This window comes from Ciconia boyciana, chromosome 3 (genome assembly GCF_034638445.1).
Source record: "Ciconia boyciana chromosome 3, ASM3463844v1, whole genome shotgun sequence".
Taxonomy (NCBI): domain Eukaryota; kingdom Metazoa; phylum Chordata; class Aves; order Ciconiiformes; family Ciconiidae; genus Ciconia; species Ciconia boyciana.
The window spans coordinates 118,380,609-118,399,500 of NC_132936.1; the positions used below are offsets into that span (position 1 = coordinate 118,380,609).

The 18,892-nt window shown below is 46.9% G+C and overlaps 1 protein-coding gene across 5 annotated transcripts in view; it reads left to right on the forward strand.

Annotated features, from left to right (window-relative positions):
- MEIS1 (Meis homeobox 1) overlaps positions 1-18,892 on the forward strand; it is a 110,841-nt gene that overhangs the window by 5,240 nt on the left and 86,709 nt on the right. For 4 of the 5 annotated variants that reach the window (XM_072857373.1, XM_072857376.1, XM_072857374.1 and 1 more), the window contains exons 3-6: positions 229-370; positions 873-923; positions 1,741-1,791; positions 3,172-3,318. In XM_072857373.1, coding sequence (XP_072713474.1) covers positions 229-370; positions 873-923; positions 1,741-1,791; positions 3,172-3,318 — 391 coding nt within the window. The remainder of the gene's footprint in view (positions 1-228; positions 371-872; positions 924-1,740; positions 1,792-3,171; positions 3,319-18,892) is intronic. The other variant, XM_072857375.1, reaches the window with a different exon arrangement.

Consider the following 18,892-nt stretch of genomic DNA (forward strand, 5'->3'; position numbering starts at 1 on the left):
TCTGCGGCCAGATACCGCCGAAAGCCCGGGGAGATGCGGGGCTCCGGGCCGGCCGCGGGCAGGGGCCGGGGCGCGGCGGGGAAGCCGGCGCCCCCTCGGTGGGTGCCCCCTGCCCGGGCACGCTGCTGCGGGACTGACTATTGTTGTGTTGGGGGCTTTTTTTTGTTTTTGTTTCGTTCTGATATTTTTTTTCCCCTCTGTGTGTGTGACTATTGTATTTTCTTTCAGACACCCCCTGTTCCCTCTTTTAGCACTGATTTTTGAGAAATGTGAATTAGCTACATGCACACCCAGGGAGCCCGGGGTAGCGGGAGGCGATGTTTGCTCCTCCGAGTCTTTCAATGAAGACATAGCAGTGTTCGCCAAACAGGTCAGCAAAAACCGGGTTGAAACAGTAAAAGAAAAAAAGAGGGGGGGGAGGAAAAAAAAATCGTAACGAGAAAAACAAGTCTCTGTTGAGATAAAGATGCGCGTTTCCCCCTCCCCCCTCTCTTACTGCAAGAGGCAGAAAGAAAACCCAACCCAACCAAACCCCCCAAAATGGGGAAATCTCGGCGTTTGCCCCCCTAAAGAAGCGAGCTGACCGGAGCGGTCGGTGCCCAGGCAGGAGCTTCGCTGCGCGGCTGCCGGGAGCCGGGCCGGGGCTCTGCCCGGGGAGCTCCGTAGGTATTTTTCGGTGTATTTGATTCACTTGTTCAAGTGTTTGGCCGATGCACTAAATCCAGCAGTCAGGGCTTTGCACGAAAGGTTACATAATGGACCCGACAGTGTAATGAAGCAAGAAATAATAACGTCTGCTGTTTCTGCTTCCATATTTCAAATCTTTTTTATTATTTTTTTTTCCCCCCTTTCCTCCCCTTTCTTATATTTAGATCCGAGCAGAGAAACCCCTCTTTTCCTCTAATCCTGAACTGGATAACTTGGTAAGAGTTAACAACACTTCTTCCTCTCCCCACCCCCACCCCGCCACCCTCCCTTCCCTTCCCATTTATTTTTTTTTTTTTTTTAACTTCTGTGTCTTCTGGAGAGGTGGTTTGATGGTGCTAAATTGAAAATTTCTCACGTGGATTTTTTTTTTTTAAATTATGAGGATGATGATTTTTATAATTACAAGTAAATACAGCGCGGTAATTGCGTGGAAGTAAAAAAATCCCATAAGGATATACATAAAGAAAGCCCCATCCAAAGGGGAGCTTGCGGGCTTGATGGCGAGCTCGCCTGCCCAAGGGGAGCGTGGATTTATCCACGCTGCAGCCAGCCCCTCCACGCACCTTTTAAGCAGCTCGATGGGAAACGTAGAGGATTGCTGTGGCTGGAGATGCACCGTTCGCTAACTCACGGAAAATGAGGTCTTTTCTCGCTTGCCTTTTTTTTTTTTCCTTAAGGATAAACAAATATTTTGCCTCTGCTGTAGGAGTCTTGCTCCTGCGTTCGCAAAGCGAGGAGCCAGCGATGGTGTTTAGAGGGTTTTTTTTAAAAAAGAAATGTTTATGATCCGTATAATTTAGTTGCTTCGTTGCAATAGGGATTTTTTTTTTTTGGGTTAACTCTAGATCGCTTCTCGTTAAACAGCGCACAAAGCCACTGCTATTAAGTTTTAGTGTTATTGCCATAAATCAAAACAACTTTTTATTTACTACTAGAGAAAAGTCAAGCTACAAAGTGCAGCAGGGGCGGCTGTGGGAAATATCCCCAAATCCAGAAATGAGATAAATACTCGTGTTGTTTGTATCTTTGCAGATGATTCAAGCCATACAAGTATTAAGGTTTCATCTGTTGGAATTAGAGAAGGTAATTTTTGTCTCTCTCCCTCTTTCTTCCTCCTCCGTTTCAGTACTGCTGAAGTTCAGGCTTCTGGTAAATTTGCATAAATGTCTTTCTTTCTGGTAATTAGTGTCAAGACCAATCTTGGCGTCCATTTCTCTTCGCAGTTTAATTACAATTTCAGCCTCTAAAACTGGGCTCTCAAACGCCCGGGCCTTGTGTTCATTGTAATACTTTGCTGGCTTTGTATAAATAGTTGCAGTTCTGTGGTGCCGCAGATGAGACTCGAAATGGTTGGTTCAGCCAAGCCCCTGAAATTGTGATTTAAAAAAAAAAAAGATTTTATTTTTTCTTGGTGCTGGTGAGGAAGAGACTTTGGTTGCAGCTAGTTGGAATGGGGAATTTTTTTTTTTTTTTTTTTTTTTTTTTAAGAGCCATCTGCAGGTCAGGCTCAGGGCACGGATTGTCCTGTAACATTTTGCAGAGACAAAGCAGAGTTGATAGTTGTGTCTGTCTCTTGTTCCTGGGAATATTGTACACCTCCAAGCAGAAGAAAGAGATTGCAGCCTAAATGCAGGGGTTTTTGATGGCTATTTTAGAAATCTTAGGAGGGAGAATGCTAATTTCTAAGAAGGCGGTGTCATCCGAGCTCACATTAAATTGGAAGTGTGCTCTGGTTTCCTGAGGATTTTTTACGTGTCATTGATAGCTGGCCTAGAAGAGAATTCCCTTTCTCCTAAAAATAAACATTTTGAGAGGTTTTTAAATAGTTGAAAAGTTTCTCGGGAGCCTCAGCCACTTTATCTAACCATAACTGGCAGGTTGTTCTCGCTCTACCCAAAATGTGTTAAAATCTGCCCATTAATAGAGGTGGCTCAGGTACGAGTCTATCAGAGCGACTGGGGATTTCAGGGCACGGATGCCTATAATGTATTTCAGCCCAGTATTTTTTTTTTTTTAATCCTTTTTTCTGTCCTCATACCCCTTTGGAAAGGGTTTATGATGAAATAACTGGATGAAATTAAATAGTTTACCTTAAATGTCACCCATGCAGGTCACCTCTCTAATGGCCACAGCTCCGGGAGCAGATGAATTTAACACGGGTGTTGAATATGTTGTAGCCTGTGAATCATCTTGTCACTGTCAATTTTCTGGGATATCTCTATTTTGCGAGAAAAGAAAGTTATTCCTAATTCTGGATGCGTCTAGAGGTCTCGGGGGGATAATTGCAGTGTGTTTCCCCTATTTAGGACTTTTGATGTCACAGGGGTGAAGGGGGGAGACTGGTTGCACTTGTCAATTGTACTTACGTATTCCTGATTATATTTTCTCCCCCCCTCCTTTTTTTCTTTTTCCTCTTTTTTGTCTTTTTTTTTTTTTTTCCCTTTAACCTCTGTCATAATGTAGGTACACGAATTATGTGACAATTTCTGCCACCGGTATATTAGCTGTTTGAAAGGAAAAATGCCTATCGATTTGGTCATAGACGATAGAGAGGGCGGATCAAAATCGGACAGTGAAGACATAACAAGATCAGCAAATCTAACAGATCAGGTATGATCTCGCCAACGCCGCACACGCTGAAATTTGTATGCAGATCGCTCGCTGGGTCACTACGCCTCCTTTTATTATTTGCATATGATTAAGTCCCTTTTAGATAAATTTCCATCGAAATGAAAATTTTTGAATAATGTGGCTATTATTGCTTCATTAAGGCTTGCTCCCGGATTCGACCTGGCGAGATGAGCTTGTAAAAGCATCGCCTGCAAACTCGACCTGGTTCTTGTCGCTTTTAATTTTTGTCTTTATTTTATTTACCCTTTACAATAATAGAAGTGGTATCCGTGAATCGCTGGCTTCTTGGTGGCTTAGGAAAGGAATGGCTGGAGCCGTTTACCAAAATAATAACAAAATCCGAGATAGGTGGTCCGGGGAAGACAGAGAGGGTTTGAAATCTAGCAAATACTGGCTATTTTCTTCCCGTCTCTACGGTTCATTAGTCCGTCTTGTCAGTTTTCCTTGGCCGAATGCTTTTAGACTTCAGTGAACATTGCTTTGTGCACGCCTGCCTGCTGCAAATGCGCCCATTTTATTTTACTTAATAGAAAAAAAAAAAAGGGAGAAAATAAAACGGGACCCAGGTTTTAAATTATTTTCCTTGAGCTTTCAAGTTTTCAACCTCTCTCTTTTAAAAAAAAAAAAAAACAAAACAAAACAACAACAAACCACAAAATATCCAAACCCAAAACGAAGCCAGCAAAGCCTTGCGTGGCTTTGACGGTGTGCATGTTTTGTCTGGGATGGTTCAAACCTTACTGCCGGCTGTAGCCGATGTGGGAAATGGGGATGACTTGGGAAAGGCGGCTTTCCCCTCTCCCCTCCCTTTCTCCTGCCTCCGTCCCCTCCGCTGGGCTTAGGCTGGGATTCTTGCCTTTTAATGGGAGCGTTTGGGGCGAATTCAGGAGGTGCCCAGAGCTAAATTAAGCTCCTGGATGATGGAAATGGCCGAGATTTGGCTTTTTTTCCCGAGTTGGGTAAAACTGCGGGTTTTTTTCCCGGTTCTCTCAACCGAGGGGTAGCAGCGCTTAGGCTGTGAGAGAGGGGACCCTAGGCAAAAAAAAAAGATCATCCCCGACTAAAAACCCCCAAGTTATTTCTTCTTGATGATCAGCTTCGTAAATACAGTCTGAGGAGCAATCAGCTCCCGACTCTGGAGGTTTCCTTTTGTTCAAGCAAGGCGCAGTCAAGCAGACAGGAGTTTCCTCAGCCGCTTTGCCATTATCACCAGCACTGTCAGCCAGGAGTTATTTTATAGATTACCCCCATAAAGGTGCGGTGCGGTGCGGTGCATTGCAGCGTGGGCAGGATCTTAAATATTTTCTCCTCTCTGCCAAAGGCTCTCGGGCTGCCGTAGTGCCGTGACAGGGGGCAGGCAGGCTTGAAGGAAGGCATGAACTTTTAAAAAGGGGTTTATGTGCACAAATGTGGGGTTGTTTGTTGGTTCCCCCCCCCAGTTTTGCTGCGAAGGGGAAAAGCTTCGCGGGGCGGGCGGAGGGTGGCGCGGCAGGGAGATGCCCGGCGGGCCGGGCCCGGGGAAGATGCTCCGGGGCCCGGGGAAGATGCTCCGGGGGCCGGGGAAGATGCTGCGGGGACCCGGCGGCCCCGTGCAACGCCTTAAAGCGAGGGGAGCCCTACAAGCGAGGGTCGAGCTGAGGGGAGCTGGGCTCGCTGCTGTTGAATCAAAATTGTAATCCAACAAGTCTAACTAGAAAATGGGTTTCTAAAAGCTCTGGAGTGCTGGGTACATAAAGCTATTTGAGCAAATTACAAGAATCGCTCAGGGGCACGAATGAAATCAACACTTTAATTGCCTCCAAAATGAAGATTTATACCCCATTTTCCCAACGAATCATTATTTTATTAAAGTGAAAGCTAAAGAAATGAAGCTATAGTTTTGGGGTTGTCGGGGGGAGGGGGTCGTGTGTCCGTCCGTCCGTCCCCCCCATTTTTTTTTTCGCCAGGAGCGCGGACATTGCGCGCCCGGCGCCGGCCCCTCTCCCGCTGCGCGGGGCCGGCCGCGCACCGCCGCGGGGCTCAGCCCCGGCGCCTCCGGCTTTGCGCGGGCGCTGCGCCAGCCGCGGAGCCGGGCGGCCTCCCCGGGGTGCCCCGGCTCCTGGCCGGGCAGGGGGCCGCGCAGCCCTGCCGCCGCTACCCCTCCGCACCCGCGGAGCTGCGCGGGGAGCGGGCCCTTGCCTTCCCCGTCGAAGGGCGAAAGGCGCAAAAAGGCGCTTCGCCCCCCTCTCCTCCCGGCCGACGAGGCGGCGGATAAAACCCGCGGAGAGCGGGCGGGCGGGCGGCGCAAGGGGGGGCGGCGGAGGTTGCGCGGGGGATGCGCGGCCGCCCGCGTCCCCGCTGAACTCCGGTGCCAAGCCCGGCCCCGGCGAGGCCGGCAGTATCTGGGCCCTAATGGTTAAATAATAAGGTGTTGAGTGCTTGTCGCTGGGGCGGCTAATTAGGGTGTCCCTCCGCGCTGCGCCTTTATGGCTGCGCGGCCCTCGGCAGCGCGGGTGCGCAGGGCCGGGCGGCGGGAGAGAGGGGCTGGCTGCCGGGGAGGGCTGTCTGTCCGCCTGTCCGTCCGTCCGCCCCTCAGCCTGCCCACGGTTGTGCTTTTGAGAGTAGTAAAAAGTAAGTATGTAAAAGCTTTTATTATGGATTTAATTACCTTTCCTTATATTGTGGTAGTAAAGGTTACAGTTAACAGGGTGGTTTGTTTTTTTTTTTTTTTAATTTATTGGTTTCCCCTTATTTATTCTTTCCTTCTAGGCCCCTCAATGCCAGGGCCTTTACGTCCCCCGGTTAATGGAAAGCAATGACACTAATGCTAGATTTTGCAAAGTAAAGCCCCATAACACTAACCATTGTTCAGTGATTTAACTAGCTCCGTGGCAATAGGTCACTAAAATAGCATCCTTCTCCCACGGGCGTGACCCCGCTGCCTGCCAGGGTGGGACCTGCAGAGTTGTTGTTTACCATTACGGCTCCAGAAGTACAAGGCAGGACTTTGGGGTTTTTGCTGGGGATAATTGAACTCGAGATCAACCGGGCCCCGGGACTTTAAAAACCCTAGCTGAAGGATTGCGCCCATCCTCAAAGTTTCAAAATAAACCTTTTTTAATCATTAGCTTTTCAAACATTTGCATGTTTAAATTTTCAAATGTTTGTCGGAGCCCGGAAAGATTTAAAACACAGCTGTTGTGTGATGCGGCTGGGAAAACTCCCTCCGATTAAAAAAAAACCCCAAAGACTGTCTGTAGTCAGATAGCAGAAATGCAGTTTCTTAGGTAATCCTGAACTGTTACCGTGGGGCAGTTTTCTTGAAGCCACATCACCTTGGCACCCAGGTGCTCTAGTCCGAACTGTGAAATTCCTCTACAAAAGCGTGTCTAGAGAAAGCCTTTAGAAAGCCCATTAAGGAAAACGCGGTATAAGGTAGCCACCACATTTAAATAAAGTGCATTAGCAGCATAAGATAGATTTTATAGAGACAAAAGAGTATTTTCTTACGTAAAATAAACTTGTTGAGCAATTCCACGGTAGTAGTACTTGACAAAAATTGTAATTTAATAATGCACAAGCCAGATACGTGCGCAGAAACTTTGAAAGGCACATCGGCAAAGAGCCAAATTCCTATAGGGACTAGGAGGGAAATGATCAAAAAATGAACATGAAATAAGACTTCCTGTAAGAAGGTCCATAATTCAACATTATTTGACTCCACTGTCAGGGAAATTGTTGAAGGATAGTAAACTGATACTAGAGTCTCAGTCATTTTTGTTACAGTCTTAAATGTTTGCAACTGTGGCGTTTTAGATGGCCCTTCTTGGGTGATAGTATATCATATATATATATGTATATAATAAAGCAACACTTCTATTTATGTTGCAATAGATTTTTTTTTAATGCGCGCAGTTGCAGAGTTTCTCTAAACAAAATGCGGATAGACAGCAGCTTTTTTTAAAATGGGAAAATTACTTAAAATGTGTTCTTTACAAAGAAAGAATCATAAACTGGAATGCAATGTATAGCATATCTGAAAGTGGATGGGTTGTTTAGGGCATCGACCAGTTATGACTAGACTAACTTTCCCAAATACTTCAAATATATTAGCTATACCTTGCAGCCAATACAAAAATAATGCCTCAGGGGAAAAAAAATTACTGAGAAATACTATTTTACTTGGAGACTTCACAGGTTTTTTCGAACCATGTATGGTTTTAAGTGGGGAGAGCTAAGAATATTACTGCCTGCAGTATACGTACTCCCATATTGGAGGAACAGGCATCAAAATAATAGATGCGGTGCAGAGGGTGCAAGGTAGAATTCATTCTGCATAATAAAAGAGTTACGGCGAAGTAGGACTCTGAGGAGGACCAATAAAATAACGTTTACAAGACTCAAAATTTAATTTTCTTCCTCTGACTTTATGCCAGTGACTCCTTTTTTGTTTGTTTTGGGGTAATTTTTTTTTTGCTGTGATATTTGGGAGCTGTTACCATGCCCGAGTTTGGCAGACTATTTAATGTAGAGATAAAACACGTTAATTTATATTCTGGACCTGTTATCCGAAACACTGTGGCTGAAATCGTATTAGCAAAATAAGGTTTGCTTTGCTCTCCCGTTTCTTTAAGCAAGTAAATGTATTGTTAAGTAGATATGAGATTGAGTATATTTTCTTTAATTTATGATTTCATTTCAATTCAAGAGTCTTTGCTGGGATTTGGTTTTTGGAGTTTTTAAAAAAATCATTCAAGAGCCCAAGCGTAGCCGTCCTTACAGCTGGGTATAATATTTGCTGCCTTCCTTAAGTTGCATGCTCAGGCCTAACTTCCGTGTAAAGTTTTTCAAACTGAAGTTACCTTTTGTTGCAAAGGATAGTTTAATTCCCTAATTTTTTACATCCTTTTCGATATCAAACCTGACAGAGCTGAGTTTAAACCCCAGGTAACCCTGGAACTTGTCCTAAACATTTGTGAGCGTATCCCAAGGCGTTCCCGTAAGCGGGAGCTCACGGCGTCTCTGCTTGTCGGTTTGCGGTAACTTGGAGGTTTGCAAGGAAGTTGTGAAAAAATGAGTTTTACCTTAAATTTAATCTTTATGGCTGAGGGTTTGAGGCTTCCTTGGCTGCTTGTCCACAGGTAGCAATAAAGGTAATGGGCTCTGCACGCGGAAGGGTTACTGCAGCCCGGAGTGGGCAATGTTAGCGCTTAAAAAAAATCAGATTATATCGCACTCAATCAAAATGAGTAAGTGTAGGTCCTGCTGATAAACACTGCTTTAAAAAGCAGCGAAAATCCAGCACAGCTTCTTTAAATTAGGGAATCTCTTTTTGTTGTTGTTGTTTTGCATTTCTGCGTTTGGGGTTTTTTTGGTCACATGAGCGTGCAGTTAGGAGCTATCTTGTGTAATCTAAACAAATTTGAGAAAGTAAAGAGCAGGGTTGTTTCTGGTTATGAAAATTTTTGAAGATTTCTTGAATTGTTTCCTAGTGGGGGTTGGAGGAGAGACTGGGGTGCACTGCAGTGTCACCCCGTGTCCTCGGCGTGTTACCTCCCTTTCTTGATGCTCGGTTGCTCGGAGCAGGCTTTGACTCACACAGCAAATTGGGAAATTAGTGTTTATATTTGTTTTTTTCCTGCAGTCGCAGCAGTATTTGAAGAGGGTAACTCTAACAGGGCGCACGTTTTGTGTTTTGCCTTGTTTGAGTGGATTTCTGTCCCTGCTGAACGGCCCCGTATCTAACCCACCGCTGATATTCTGTAATGTGACTTACAGACAACTTGCTGACTGTTGGTTCAGCTCTTCTTTGGCATGCTTGGCGTGGCTGCATTTTCCCTTTTACTACCTTCAAAAGGAAAACGAAAGAGATGTAACCCAGCCTCAGAGCATAGGTGAGAGCAGAATCCCTGCAGGCTGGTGTCCTCGGGACTCCTTTTTTTAATTTAGGTGAGATCCCTGGCAAGCTTCAGGCCCTCTGCGGCAGTGGCGGGGTCTGGTCTCTGCTAGCGAGGGGGCTGCTGGCACGGGGGATCCCCATTGCCTCGCTGGTTGTTGCCATCGTGGCTTCGTTTGTTTATTTTCGGGTGTATATATCCAAGAGGTGGAGAGCGATGCAGAGATTTCAGGCTTACGTGGGTCGTTGCGCGTACCAGAGGCGATAGCGCAGGCGGTGAGTGGTTTCTGGGGGTTACTCGATTTTGGAAAAGGGGGTTTGAGATTCATCGGTAGACGTCTGGGCAAATGTTGAAAATGTAAACATTGGTGAGGTGAATTTAAAAAAAAAAATCTGAGTTTGTCCTGAAAGCAAAGGGCCTGTTTGCAATTAAAAAAAAAAAGAAGAGAGATCTAAAAGTAAAGACTGCCATTTCCTTGGTAACTTACGGGGCATGGGGAAGGTAGGATGGAAAGAAATGGATTTGTGCCCAAATTTGGCTGTTCTTACTTTTGCCGGCGGCGGGACAGGCTGCCGAAAGTCATGGTGGCTTCTTGTTTTACAAGTGGCTTCTTGTTTTGCAAGCGTCTTCACATCCAGGCCAGGCGCCCTGTGGAAGAAATGTTTCCCCCCCGCCCCCATCAGAGGTTATATGTTAGTCATCCATGAGTTTTGGGGATCAATAAAGGGATAACTGTGAAAGGCAATGGCCCATAACGCGTGGGGAGTGAGATGGGTTGATCTAATGGTTCCCGCCTGGCCTCAAAACTCGATGAATCTCTGGGTTTGTCCACACAAGGACACTCAGGAGAGGTAAGACAAATTGATTGGGTGTAAAATTAAAGTGCATTAGTTAAAGTGCATTGCACTATTGTGTGGATGCTCTCATTCAGAAGTAAAGTGGCCTTAGTTCACTTTAGCCTAATCCCCTTTGGAGTAGGCCACTTTTCTTTTGAATGAGAACATCCACATTAACTTTTAGTTAATTTGTCTTTCCCGAGCATCCTGGCGGCCTCGTGCCCGCCGCTCTGGAGAGGTTTGGCCGGCCGGGCACGGGCTCCCCGCAAGCTTTAGGTAGGCTTTTCATTAGGGATAGTCATCTCCGCAGCAGCACTTAACTGCTGGCGTTCGTCGTTGCCCCGGCCAGGGCTGCAGAGAGCAGGCTGGCCCTGCACCCTCCTCTCCTTCTGCTCCTGCAGCTCAAGAGCGATACTGTTTTTAACGCTGCCTGGGAAAAAATAGGAAAGCTTTACGGTGCCAGGGATTTGGGGCTGGATTCGGCCGAGGTGGCACGGACAAGGGCTCAGCCAGGCTTGAGGCAGGGGGAGAGCTGCCTGCACCCCATCTGGGGGGGCTGCGGTTTGGGGGTCGCATTTCCCAGGTGAACACGGCATTAGGCTCCCCGCTGGTATCAGTCCTCCTCCCAGTAACCTGAGCATTTTCTTTTGCGATGGTGATTTGCTCTCCCGACACGCTCCCTGCGTAGGTAGTTTATTCCACTTCCACTGATAAGCCATTTTTTAAAGACAGCGAGGAAATCTAGATTAATTCTTTTCGGCTGATTTTTCCAACAATAAAACCAAGGACTGAAAATTAACTTGTAGGATAACTAATTTACCTGGGGAAAAAAATAACACTAAGATAGTTTTGGAAGCTGTTTTGTATTCTTGCTTGGAGTTCCCCAAGCTTGAGTTCTTGTTAGAAGTATTTTCGGGTGTCTTCTAGAGCTTATAAGTAACCTATTTATTTACTTTTCACTGGCTCAGCCGTGTGTGCAAATGCTGCGCCGTGTCACACTCCTGCTGTTGCCCGTTCCATTCATAATAAAATTTACAAGGCTTCTTGCATTAGTAAGCACTTTGCTATTGGAGCCTTTCCTAGAAATACAGAATTCTATTTCACCAAAGTATTGTCTTTCCTCTTCAATCAGGGCCGAGGTGAGCTATTTTCTCAAGGACTCTCCAGGCATCTACATGATATTCCCACTTGTGCAGATGATCTCCAAAACTGCATTACTTACTCCTCCGTCCTGAAGGGCCATCACAGTAAATTAGAATTCTCTTATTAGCGTCAGCGGGCTTTGAATTTGGCCAGCTAATTTTATTTGCAGTTTGGCTTTTTCTTTTTTTTTTTTTAATGTAAAGCAAATATGCATCCAGACCCTCTTTGCTGAAATAAACAGGCCAACAATAAGAGGGGTAATTCTTCATTTGCTTAAAAGAACTGTCTGTTTTAACTTGAGAAATACTGACAAAGAGTAAAGCAACAGCTGATACCATCACAGGCAGTGTACTGTATTCAAACAGCTGTACAAAATGAAAAGCTGCGGTATTAATCCTGCCATTCACAGTTTATTTAAGTTTTTCAAGCTTCTCTCGTATGGGCATGGCATCAATGCCTAATTATGCCTCCATTAGGGTTACTAGGCCCTTAATACAGAAAATGATTGTATTTAAAATTTGGAAAGCTGCATCGATGTAATCTAAGATTCTTGCAGCTGGCACACGTTCAGGGAATGCAAACTTTACCTTGTAATTTTCTTTTCATTCATTTGGTCTTTAGGTTTGGGTCCGGTTTTGTAGTTACGGAGGAGGTCAGGTCATCGCTGGTGTTTTTAACGCTGGCTTTAAATAGCTCCATTTAAGGCTGCCTAGCTCTCAGGAGGAGAGGGGAAGAGCAGATTAAAAACTCCTTGGCTTTGTCCGTCCCATTTGCCGGGGTTGCAGGACTACGGCCGTCTGTGCAAATAGAAATGATAGAAACGAATGTCTGAAGCCTGGCACACAAGGAGTTTTGTCTCATCGGCATTTTACCCTGCGCTGAACCAGGGCAAGCTCTGTCAGCACAAGCTGTGGTTTGTCCACGGACGTGAAAGTCTTGACCCCTCGCTTGGCTGTCCCTGTGCTACCCATCACGTTGGGGTGGGGTGTGCAGAGATGTCCCTGGTCTCAGGCGGGATATTACCTCCTCGCTGATGATCGGCAGCAACCCGAGGCGCTTGCTCTGGTGTGCATGGTGACGGCTTGCTGAGACTTGGCTTAATCCGGCAAGCTAAGTATTAACTGTGGCCAGCCCCTTGCTAGAAACCCTCCCGGGAGGACGCAATTGCCGTAGACTCAGTAGGTGGCACTTCGGTTTTAGGCTTGAGCCAGTGCAGAGAACCCCTCTTCTCCTCGGGGTGCAGGCACAGGGATGTGCCGTGCCACAGTGGCCTTGGCCCCCGAGCTCCTCCACTCACCCCTGCACCACGGAGGTACCTTGCATGGGTAGAGTTGGCCAGATTTTTTGATGAGGGGAATGTCCCTTGTAATTTATAAAATTTCTCTTGCGTACTGTTGTGCAGTGTTATGGGGGAGTAGTTCTGCTATGTTCTGGACGCGGCTGTGTTTCGGTGATGGGTACAGCCATGTCACCGCAAGGTTGTTTGAAGTCACGACTTGGCTCTCTCCTTTGCTCGTGTTCACGCAGGCTTTTTGGGCAGCGCTTGACACAGGGGCTCTGCGGCTGAGTGACGCCGCTGGGCATCACCGCGGCGGGAGGGTGACGGTGACGGGGAGAGAAGCCGTTCAAGCACACGGGCAAGTCGGCAGCAGGCAGCTTCCCGGTGCTGCCCACTGTTTGCAGGGGTGCTCGGGATGAGGTGCCCAGTGTTTGCACGGATGCTCGGGAGGAGATGACCGGAGCATGCTGCTCATGCACACCAGAGGCAGCGTGGCTGCCGTGCTCAAGCCGTTCCCTCCTTTGCCCGTCTCGGCCTGGTGGATTTTGCAGCTGTGTTACCCCAGGAGGCTCCTGGCCCTTCTCTCTGTTGCACAAACCAGTTTGTGGCTTCCACCTACTATGGGAGCGTCGTCATGCTTTTCCCATGTCTGTGAGGCTGGTGGCAGTGCTTTGTGGCACGGCTTTGTAGAAAAAGTATGGTATGTACGATTGTGTATTGCTACATTCGTATAACCCCCGTGAGGGATCTCTTTTTTATTACTATTTTTCCTTAAAGCCAGAGCGAGGGTATGCACATGACTAGTACGTGCAGGGAGGATTAATTTTGTTCCTAAATGCACGTGTGTGCATCGAGCCGGGGTTTGGTCCGCAGTGACAAGTGTTTGAGAGATCCTTCGGGTAAGAACTGATACAGCGATGCTGGAGGGGCAGGGGTGGGGACCGCCGCTCTGCTGACGGCACGAGATGCGGATGCTCTTCCCAGGTCTGTCGCTGAGGTTTTGGGGCGAGACGATGAGCTGCTCGTGAGCTGAGATTTTCTACTTCTCCTTCTCCCTTATCAGGTAGGGTTGATACCTTAATTTATATGTCATATGGTGATAGCAAGGTGTAGGAGATATATAAGAATAAGAAGTGATGCGTTAAAGTAATTAATTATTTCACTCGATGGGTAGTTTAAAGAAAATAGTGTAAAGAAAGCAAAACGTTTCTGTTTGGTGTTCCGGGGAAGTGCTATGCTGAATCGAAAGGCTGACGGTGAAAGTTGCTTTTGGTGGCTTTGTGCTCTGGTTTTGGCCCCTTCCGCTATCTTCCGCGTAATTACCACTTTTCAAATGTATTTAAAGGAAGGAGGGGATAAACTTAAATGCTGGATGGAGTAAGTAGCAGTGCCGCCAGTAAGTTCTGCAGACGGAGCAGAGCTGTGGGGCTGACTGGAAGCATTTGCAGGGTGGTGGACGGTCTGCCCGTCCCGAGGTCTGTCCGTCCGGAGGCATGGGTCCACGTGGGGCCATGCCGTGAGCCCTGTGCTGCTATGTGCCCCACTGGCTACTCCAAAACCTCCCTGGGAGGTGCAGCGAGGCCACAGGGACCTCTCAGCCCAACTTTTACGGGTAACTCTGGCAGCCAGACGTGCTTCCAAGCCATCCCTCAATGAGCGGGTGGAGGCGGTGGGGAGCCACGGCCACCTCAGCCTGGCGAACCACCCCTGGAGCTCGCCATCCTCCAGCTCCCGCGGCCCGGGCTTGGTGTGTTTTGTGGCCGCCGGCTTGCTGGCATGTGGCTCACAGAGCCAGGCCGCTTGGCCGCTTCTGCCTCGCTGCAGATTCGGCTTGTTGTGAAATGGTGAAAGTGGAGGAGCTGATCTGCAGAAGGGTTTGGCCATGAGCGTTGGAAAATGTGAATCACGGGGATTCCAGTTTTAAGCCTTCTGGAGATAACGGGCAGCACGTACCAGAGTGCGTGACTTGCAGAGAGCCTTAAAAAACAAGGCGGCGCCCTCGAGATTAAGCAAACGCTTTATAATCAGGAACACATTTTATACCCAGCGCAGCCTTTGCAGGTATCGCGTCCATTCAGACGGAAAGGTGTAGCTGGAGCGAAGCTAATTATACCGCAATTTAATTTTAGTGTTGAAGAACACTGCGAGGCGAGTGGGCTCTTGAATCCTGCTAACAATGCGCCGTAATCAAAATACGCTGACTCCGATTGGCGTCTGTTGTCAGTTAGCTAAAAAGACCATTTGATAGTTGTGACATACGCTTGGCGTTTTTTGCTTGCGATGGAGCTGAAATGAAGTATGGCTGTTGCAGAGCGAGGGCTGTGCTTGTGCCTTCCCTCCCCAAGAAGCCCCAGTTGGGCCGATGGGATGCTGGAAGTGGGAGCCTGCATTTAAGTGCATGTAAAAAAATTTGCAGCGGATGCCCTGACGGGTTAATTTTGTCTTCCCAAAAGATACCACTCCCAAAAATCTGTAAGGGGAATGCTTAGAGATGTGGTTTTTGCTGTAAGTAAAGCCTCACTGTTTGCCTGAGCCCAGATGTTCAGGGTGAAGTGCAGATCTTTCCGAAACACTGACTCCCGCCGTGGCTGCCTGCTGGGCTCCTGGTAGGGAGTGAGGGAGAGGGATGGGAGAGGTTGAGGGCTCCCTCTCAACCCAAATCTGCCCGGGCAGGTCACGTTTGGGATCTCAGCCAGCCATCCGAGAGCCTGCGCCATCTCAGTCGGACCTGGGCATCTGGCAGATCCCCTTCTAAATGACTTTTAACACGTAAACGCAATAAAAGGAAGGGATGGTAGACGCTCATTTTCTGGCTAAGCGGCAAGGCATTTTTCCTGTTTACACCTTTGGAGGAATCGTTACATGAAATATTGAACAGGAAACTCTTATTTGTCTCTGAAGGCCTTTTTCCTGGTCTAGAAAGACATGGAAAATATTCCAGTCCTATTAAATTCAGTAGGGCCAAGGAGGACTAACACACCTCAAGGCCTTGCGCACCAGCCTTCAGGAGGCAGTGCTGTCGTTTGGGGACGACTTTGTGCATGTTTCTGTACGATACTCGACTTAAAAAAATCTACACGGAGCAGTGATTTTATCTACCCTGACCGCGAAGCTGTGTTTCTTTCTGTCAAGAAAGGGATGGGGATTAATGCTATCTAGTGATAGTGATATGGCTCTTATCAAAGGGAGGAGACAGGTTTACAATGCGGGGTTGCTCTAAATAGAAAGTACTAGTCAATGTTTGTTGTGTTGGAGACAAAAACCCTGCATCGCCATCAGCTGGCTCGGTTAACCTGGCTGGGCAAGCGGTGTTTACTGTTGAGCTGAGATTAAAAAAATGAGGAATGGAGTAAGGTCAATCAAATGTAAGGCATGGTGTGATAGAGACAGTTGCTGCTCAGGCTTCATGGGCATCTGTCACGGCTACCACGTGCAGCAACCACCAATGCAAGAAGCAAAACCTGAGGTCTAAACCTGCTGCTGCCCAAAAGAAGGTTGCTTTCCTTGTTGCCAGAGGTGATTTTGGGTGGCTCCAGAGTCCTCTCTCAGAGAGAAAGTCCGTCTGCCCACGCTGTCCCCCACAGAGGGACTTTGGAGATGGTTCCCCAAGCGCAGCAGGTTTGATTTCAGCGTGTGCAGGAGGTGCTGGGACTGTGCTCCCAGCAGAACGCAGCCCAGGCTGGTGGCTCTCTGCGTAGCTGTGAACTCACACACCCGTGTGCACACGAATGGTTTTTTTTTTCGAAAGTCTTGCCCCTGCAGAACTGACGGGGCTTTGGTGCCTCCTGGAAAAGAAGAGCTGTGCTTTTTCCCTTTCCTTTTTGTCTTTATGTCCCACCCAGTCTGATGATCTCCATTTCATTCTCCTTTATTTTTTGCGGTTTATGCTTGCTGCTTCTAATTATTCTTTTTCCTTTGGAAAGCACTATCACCCTGTCCTTTTGCACTCGTGTTTGCTTTTCCATTCAGCCTGTTTAGGACTTTCAGGCCCTTTCCTCTCCTCTCCCTGCCATGCCCTCTTCTCCTCCGTACTCCAAGGGTATGGGGTGGATCGGAAAGCTCTGCTGTGTTGGAGGTACCTGTGTGGGTACGCAGCCGGTGTTGTGCTGCACAAAGATGTTAGCTCCTTCTCTGAACCTGGGTAGGTTCGGCAATGAATCACGTTAGCAGGGCTAATGGAGAGAGCTAGCGTTGTTTGGTGGATTTTGGTTTGATGATCTTCGCGCTGTGCAATGTTAGTTGTGCCTAACATTGAAACCCTGGCCTTGTGAAAATCAGTGGCAAAAGTCCTGTTTATTTCCAGTTTTCCATCCTCTGTGGTGTTTGCATTGATACCCACTCTCATTTCCTTTTATCTATTTGTCTCAGAAGCTGTCCTATGTTGCGTGCATAAAGACAGCTTGCATCTTATTTTTCCTATGCGGCTGCAAAGAGTCAGAGAAGAGTCTTACCCTCATTTGAAATAAGGGGAAACTAAAGATAGAAAGCTTACGACTTTTCTGGGGCTAGGAAGGGAATCCAGGTCAGAGCCGAGACTTCCACGCAGAATTTCTTAATTCGATGGGCCCTGCCGCCTCTAATGCTGCAAAGGTTTCCATCTGTGCAAGAGTTGCCCTCGCTGTGCTGCTTAGTTGCAGGCGGAGTTATCGCCTGTCTGTCATTTCGACGACCTTATTTCTCTAGACTTGAAGCACCTCTTTTCCATCCGAACTTGATGTTTGTGCCTTTGTTGTTGTTCTATTAAAAATAAGTCACCTCTGAATCCAGGTTGCATGAAGCAGATTACGGAAGAATTATCATCACTAAAAAGCGTGTGTTTTGCAGCATTTTGAGGTTCCTGCATGTATTGTTTATTCTGACCCCCTTGGTTTTGGTTGTATTGCGCATGATGTCCCCATGTGGCTTTGGCAGGCTGGGTGGGATGGCTGGCTGCTGGCTGGCAGCCTCGGTTAGCCCCATGAGGAGATAGCAAAGCCATAAGTGGGTCCTCTCAGAAAATCAGGGTAGTCATGACCGTGGGTTTAATGGTCCCCGAAAGTCCACACTGGGAAGAGATTGGAATAAACAATGTATGCGTGTGGAATCTAGGAAATAACATGGCATTATATTTTTAACATTATCAAAGTATATTTTTAGTTCTGCTTACCAATTCGTATTTTTCAAGGTTTTCTTCCCGATTAAGAGAGAATTCAAAAACTTTCTGTTATGCTGAATGGGGACCAGGCTACCTGAGGATTCTTACTAGCCATGCCCTCCAGAAGTGAAGTGGGATAAGGCTTGTGGACTGCAAAGACAATGTCTGTCTATCATGGAGCTCTAGCTTCAGCATCGGTACTATGGATTATACACTTAAGGTATTGAGCAGCCGTATTGAGTGTTTTACCCAAGTGAGGTTGGGGACATCAGTATAGCCAACAACTAGAAGGATAAACTATGCAAAAAGTAAATCCTTGCGAAATAGATGGGTTCAGTTTGTAGGAGATGGATGCGATGACTTTATGAGGCAGTCCCCTTTTCGCTTCGAGTTCTTGCCTGTGGTGAGTACAAGTATTTCCTAACGTGGGGGGTCACTGCCCTCAAGAGGAGTGGGGGAGGGTTTTTAAAAGGGAGGAGTTAAGAAGAATCTGAAGAACATTTCAAACATAATGCATTACTTTTTTTCTAATGAATAAGTATTTAATTTAGGAAAAGAAAATAAGATAAAACTTCAGAAGGAAAACAATAAGCCCAAATTATGTTGACAAATTGCTGGCAGCAGCTCAGTTCCTCCAGGGCGAGGGGGTGAATGATTATACCTGCAGCCAATTCTCTGGTAGCCTGGAGGAGCGGAGGTTCGTCCAACAGCTAAAGGAATTAGCCGTTCCCCGTCTCCAGTTGTTACACAAACACAAATGAGCCCACAAGAGGGCTGTGCTCACAAAACTTTTGAGAAGATATGTATAAAAGATGCAGAGTACAATTTTTATCACCTGTAATAGAAAGCAATTTCTTTTATTTATGTACTTATGGTCAAGCCTTCCGTTCCTTGGCCAGGACCTCTTTTTTTCCCCTTTCACATGCTTGATGCTCAAAAAAAATCCATTTTATTCTTTAATATAAGCAGAAGGTAACGGTTTCCCCCACTGCATATTAGTGTTAACTTGACTCAAAGCCCAGCTGTTGTTGGATTGCAGTAATAAGTGCACATAATGTTATTTATATTGACTCTCCAATTTAGCCATTAACCAAATAATTTTGTCTGTAGCTTTTTTGTTTATTAAGGCTTGATGTTCACCGTGACACAAGTCAATAACTGCTTCAGAGGCCTCATCAAATGTGGTCCTCCCTTTGACGGGGCCGTTGCGCTGGTACCTGCTGGGGCTTGTGCTTTTCAGCCCAGCACATCATCCAAGTGGATGAAGCACTTGGTAAAGGTCATG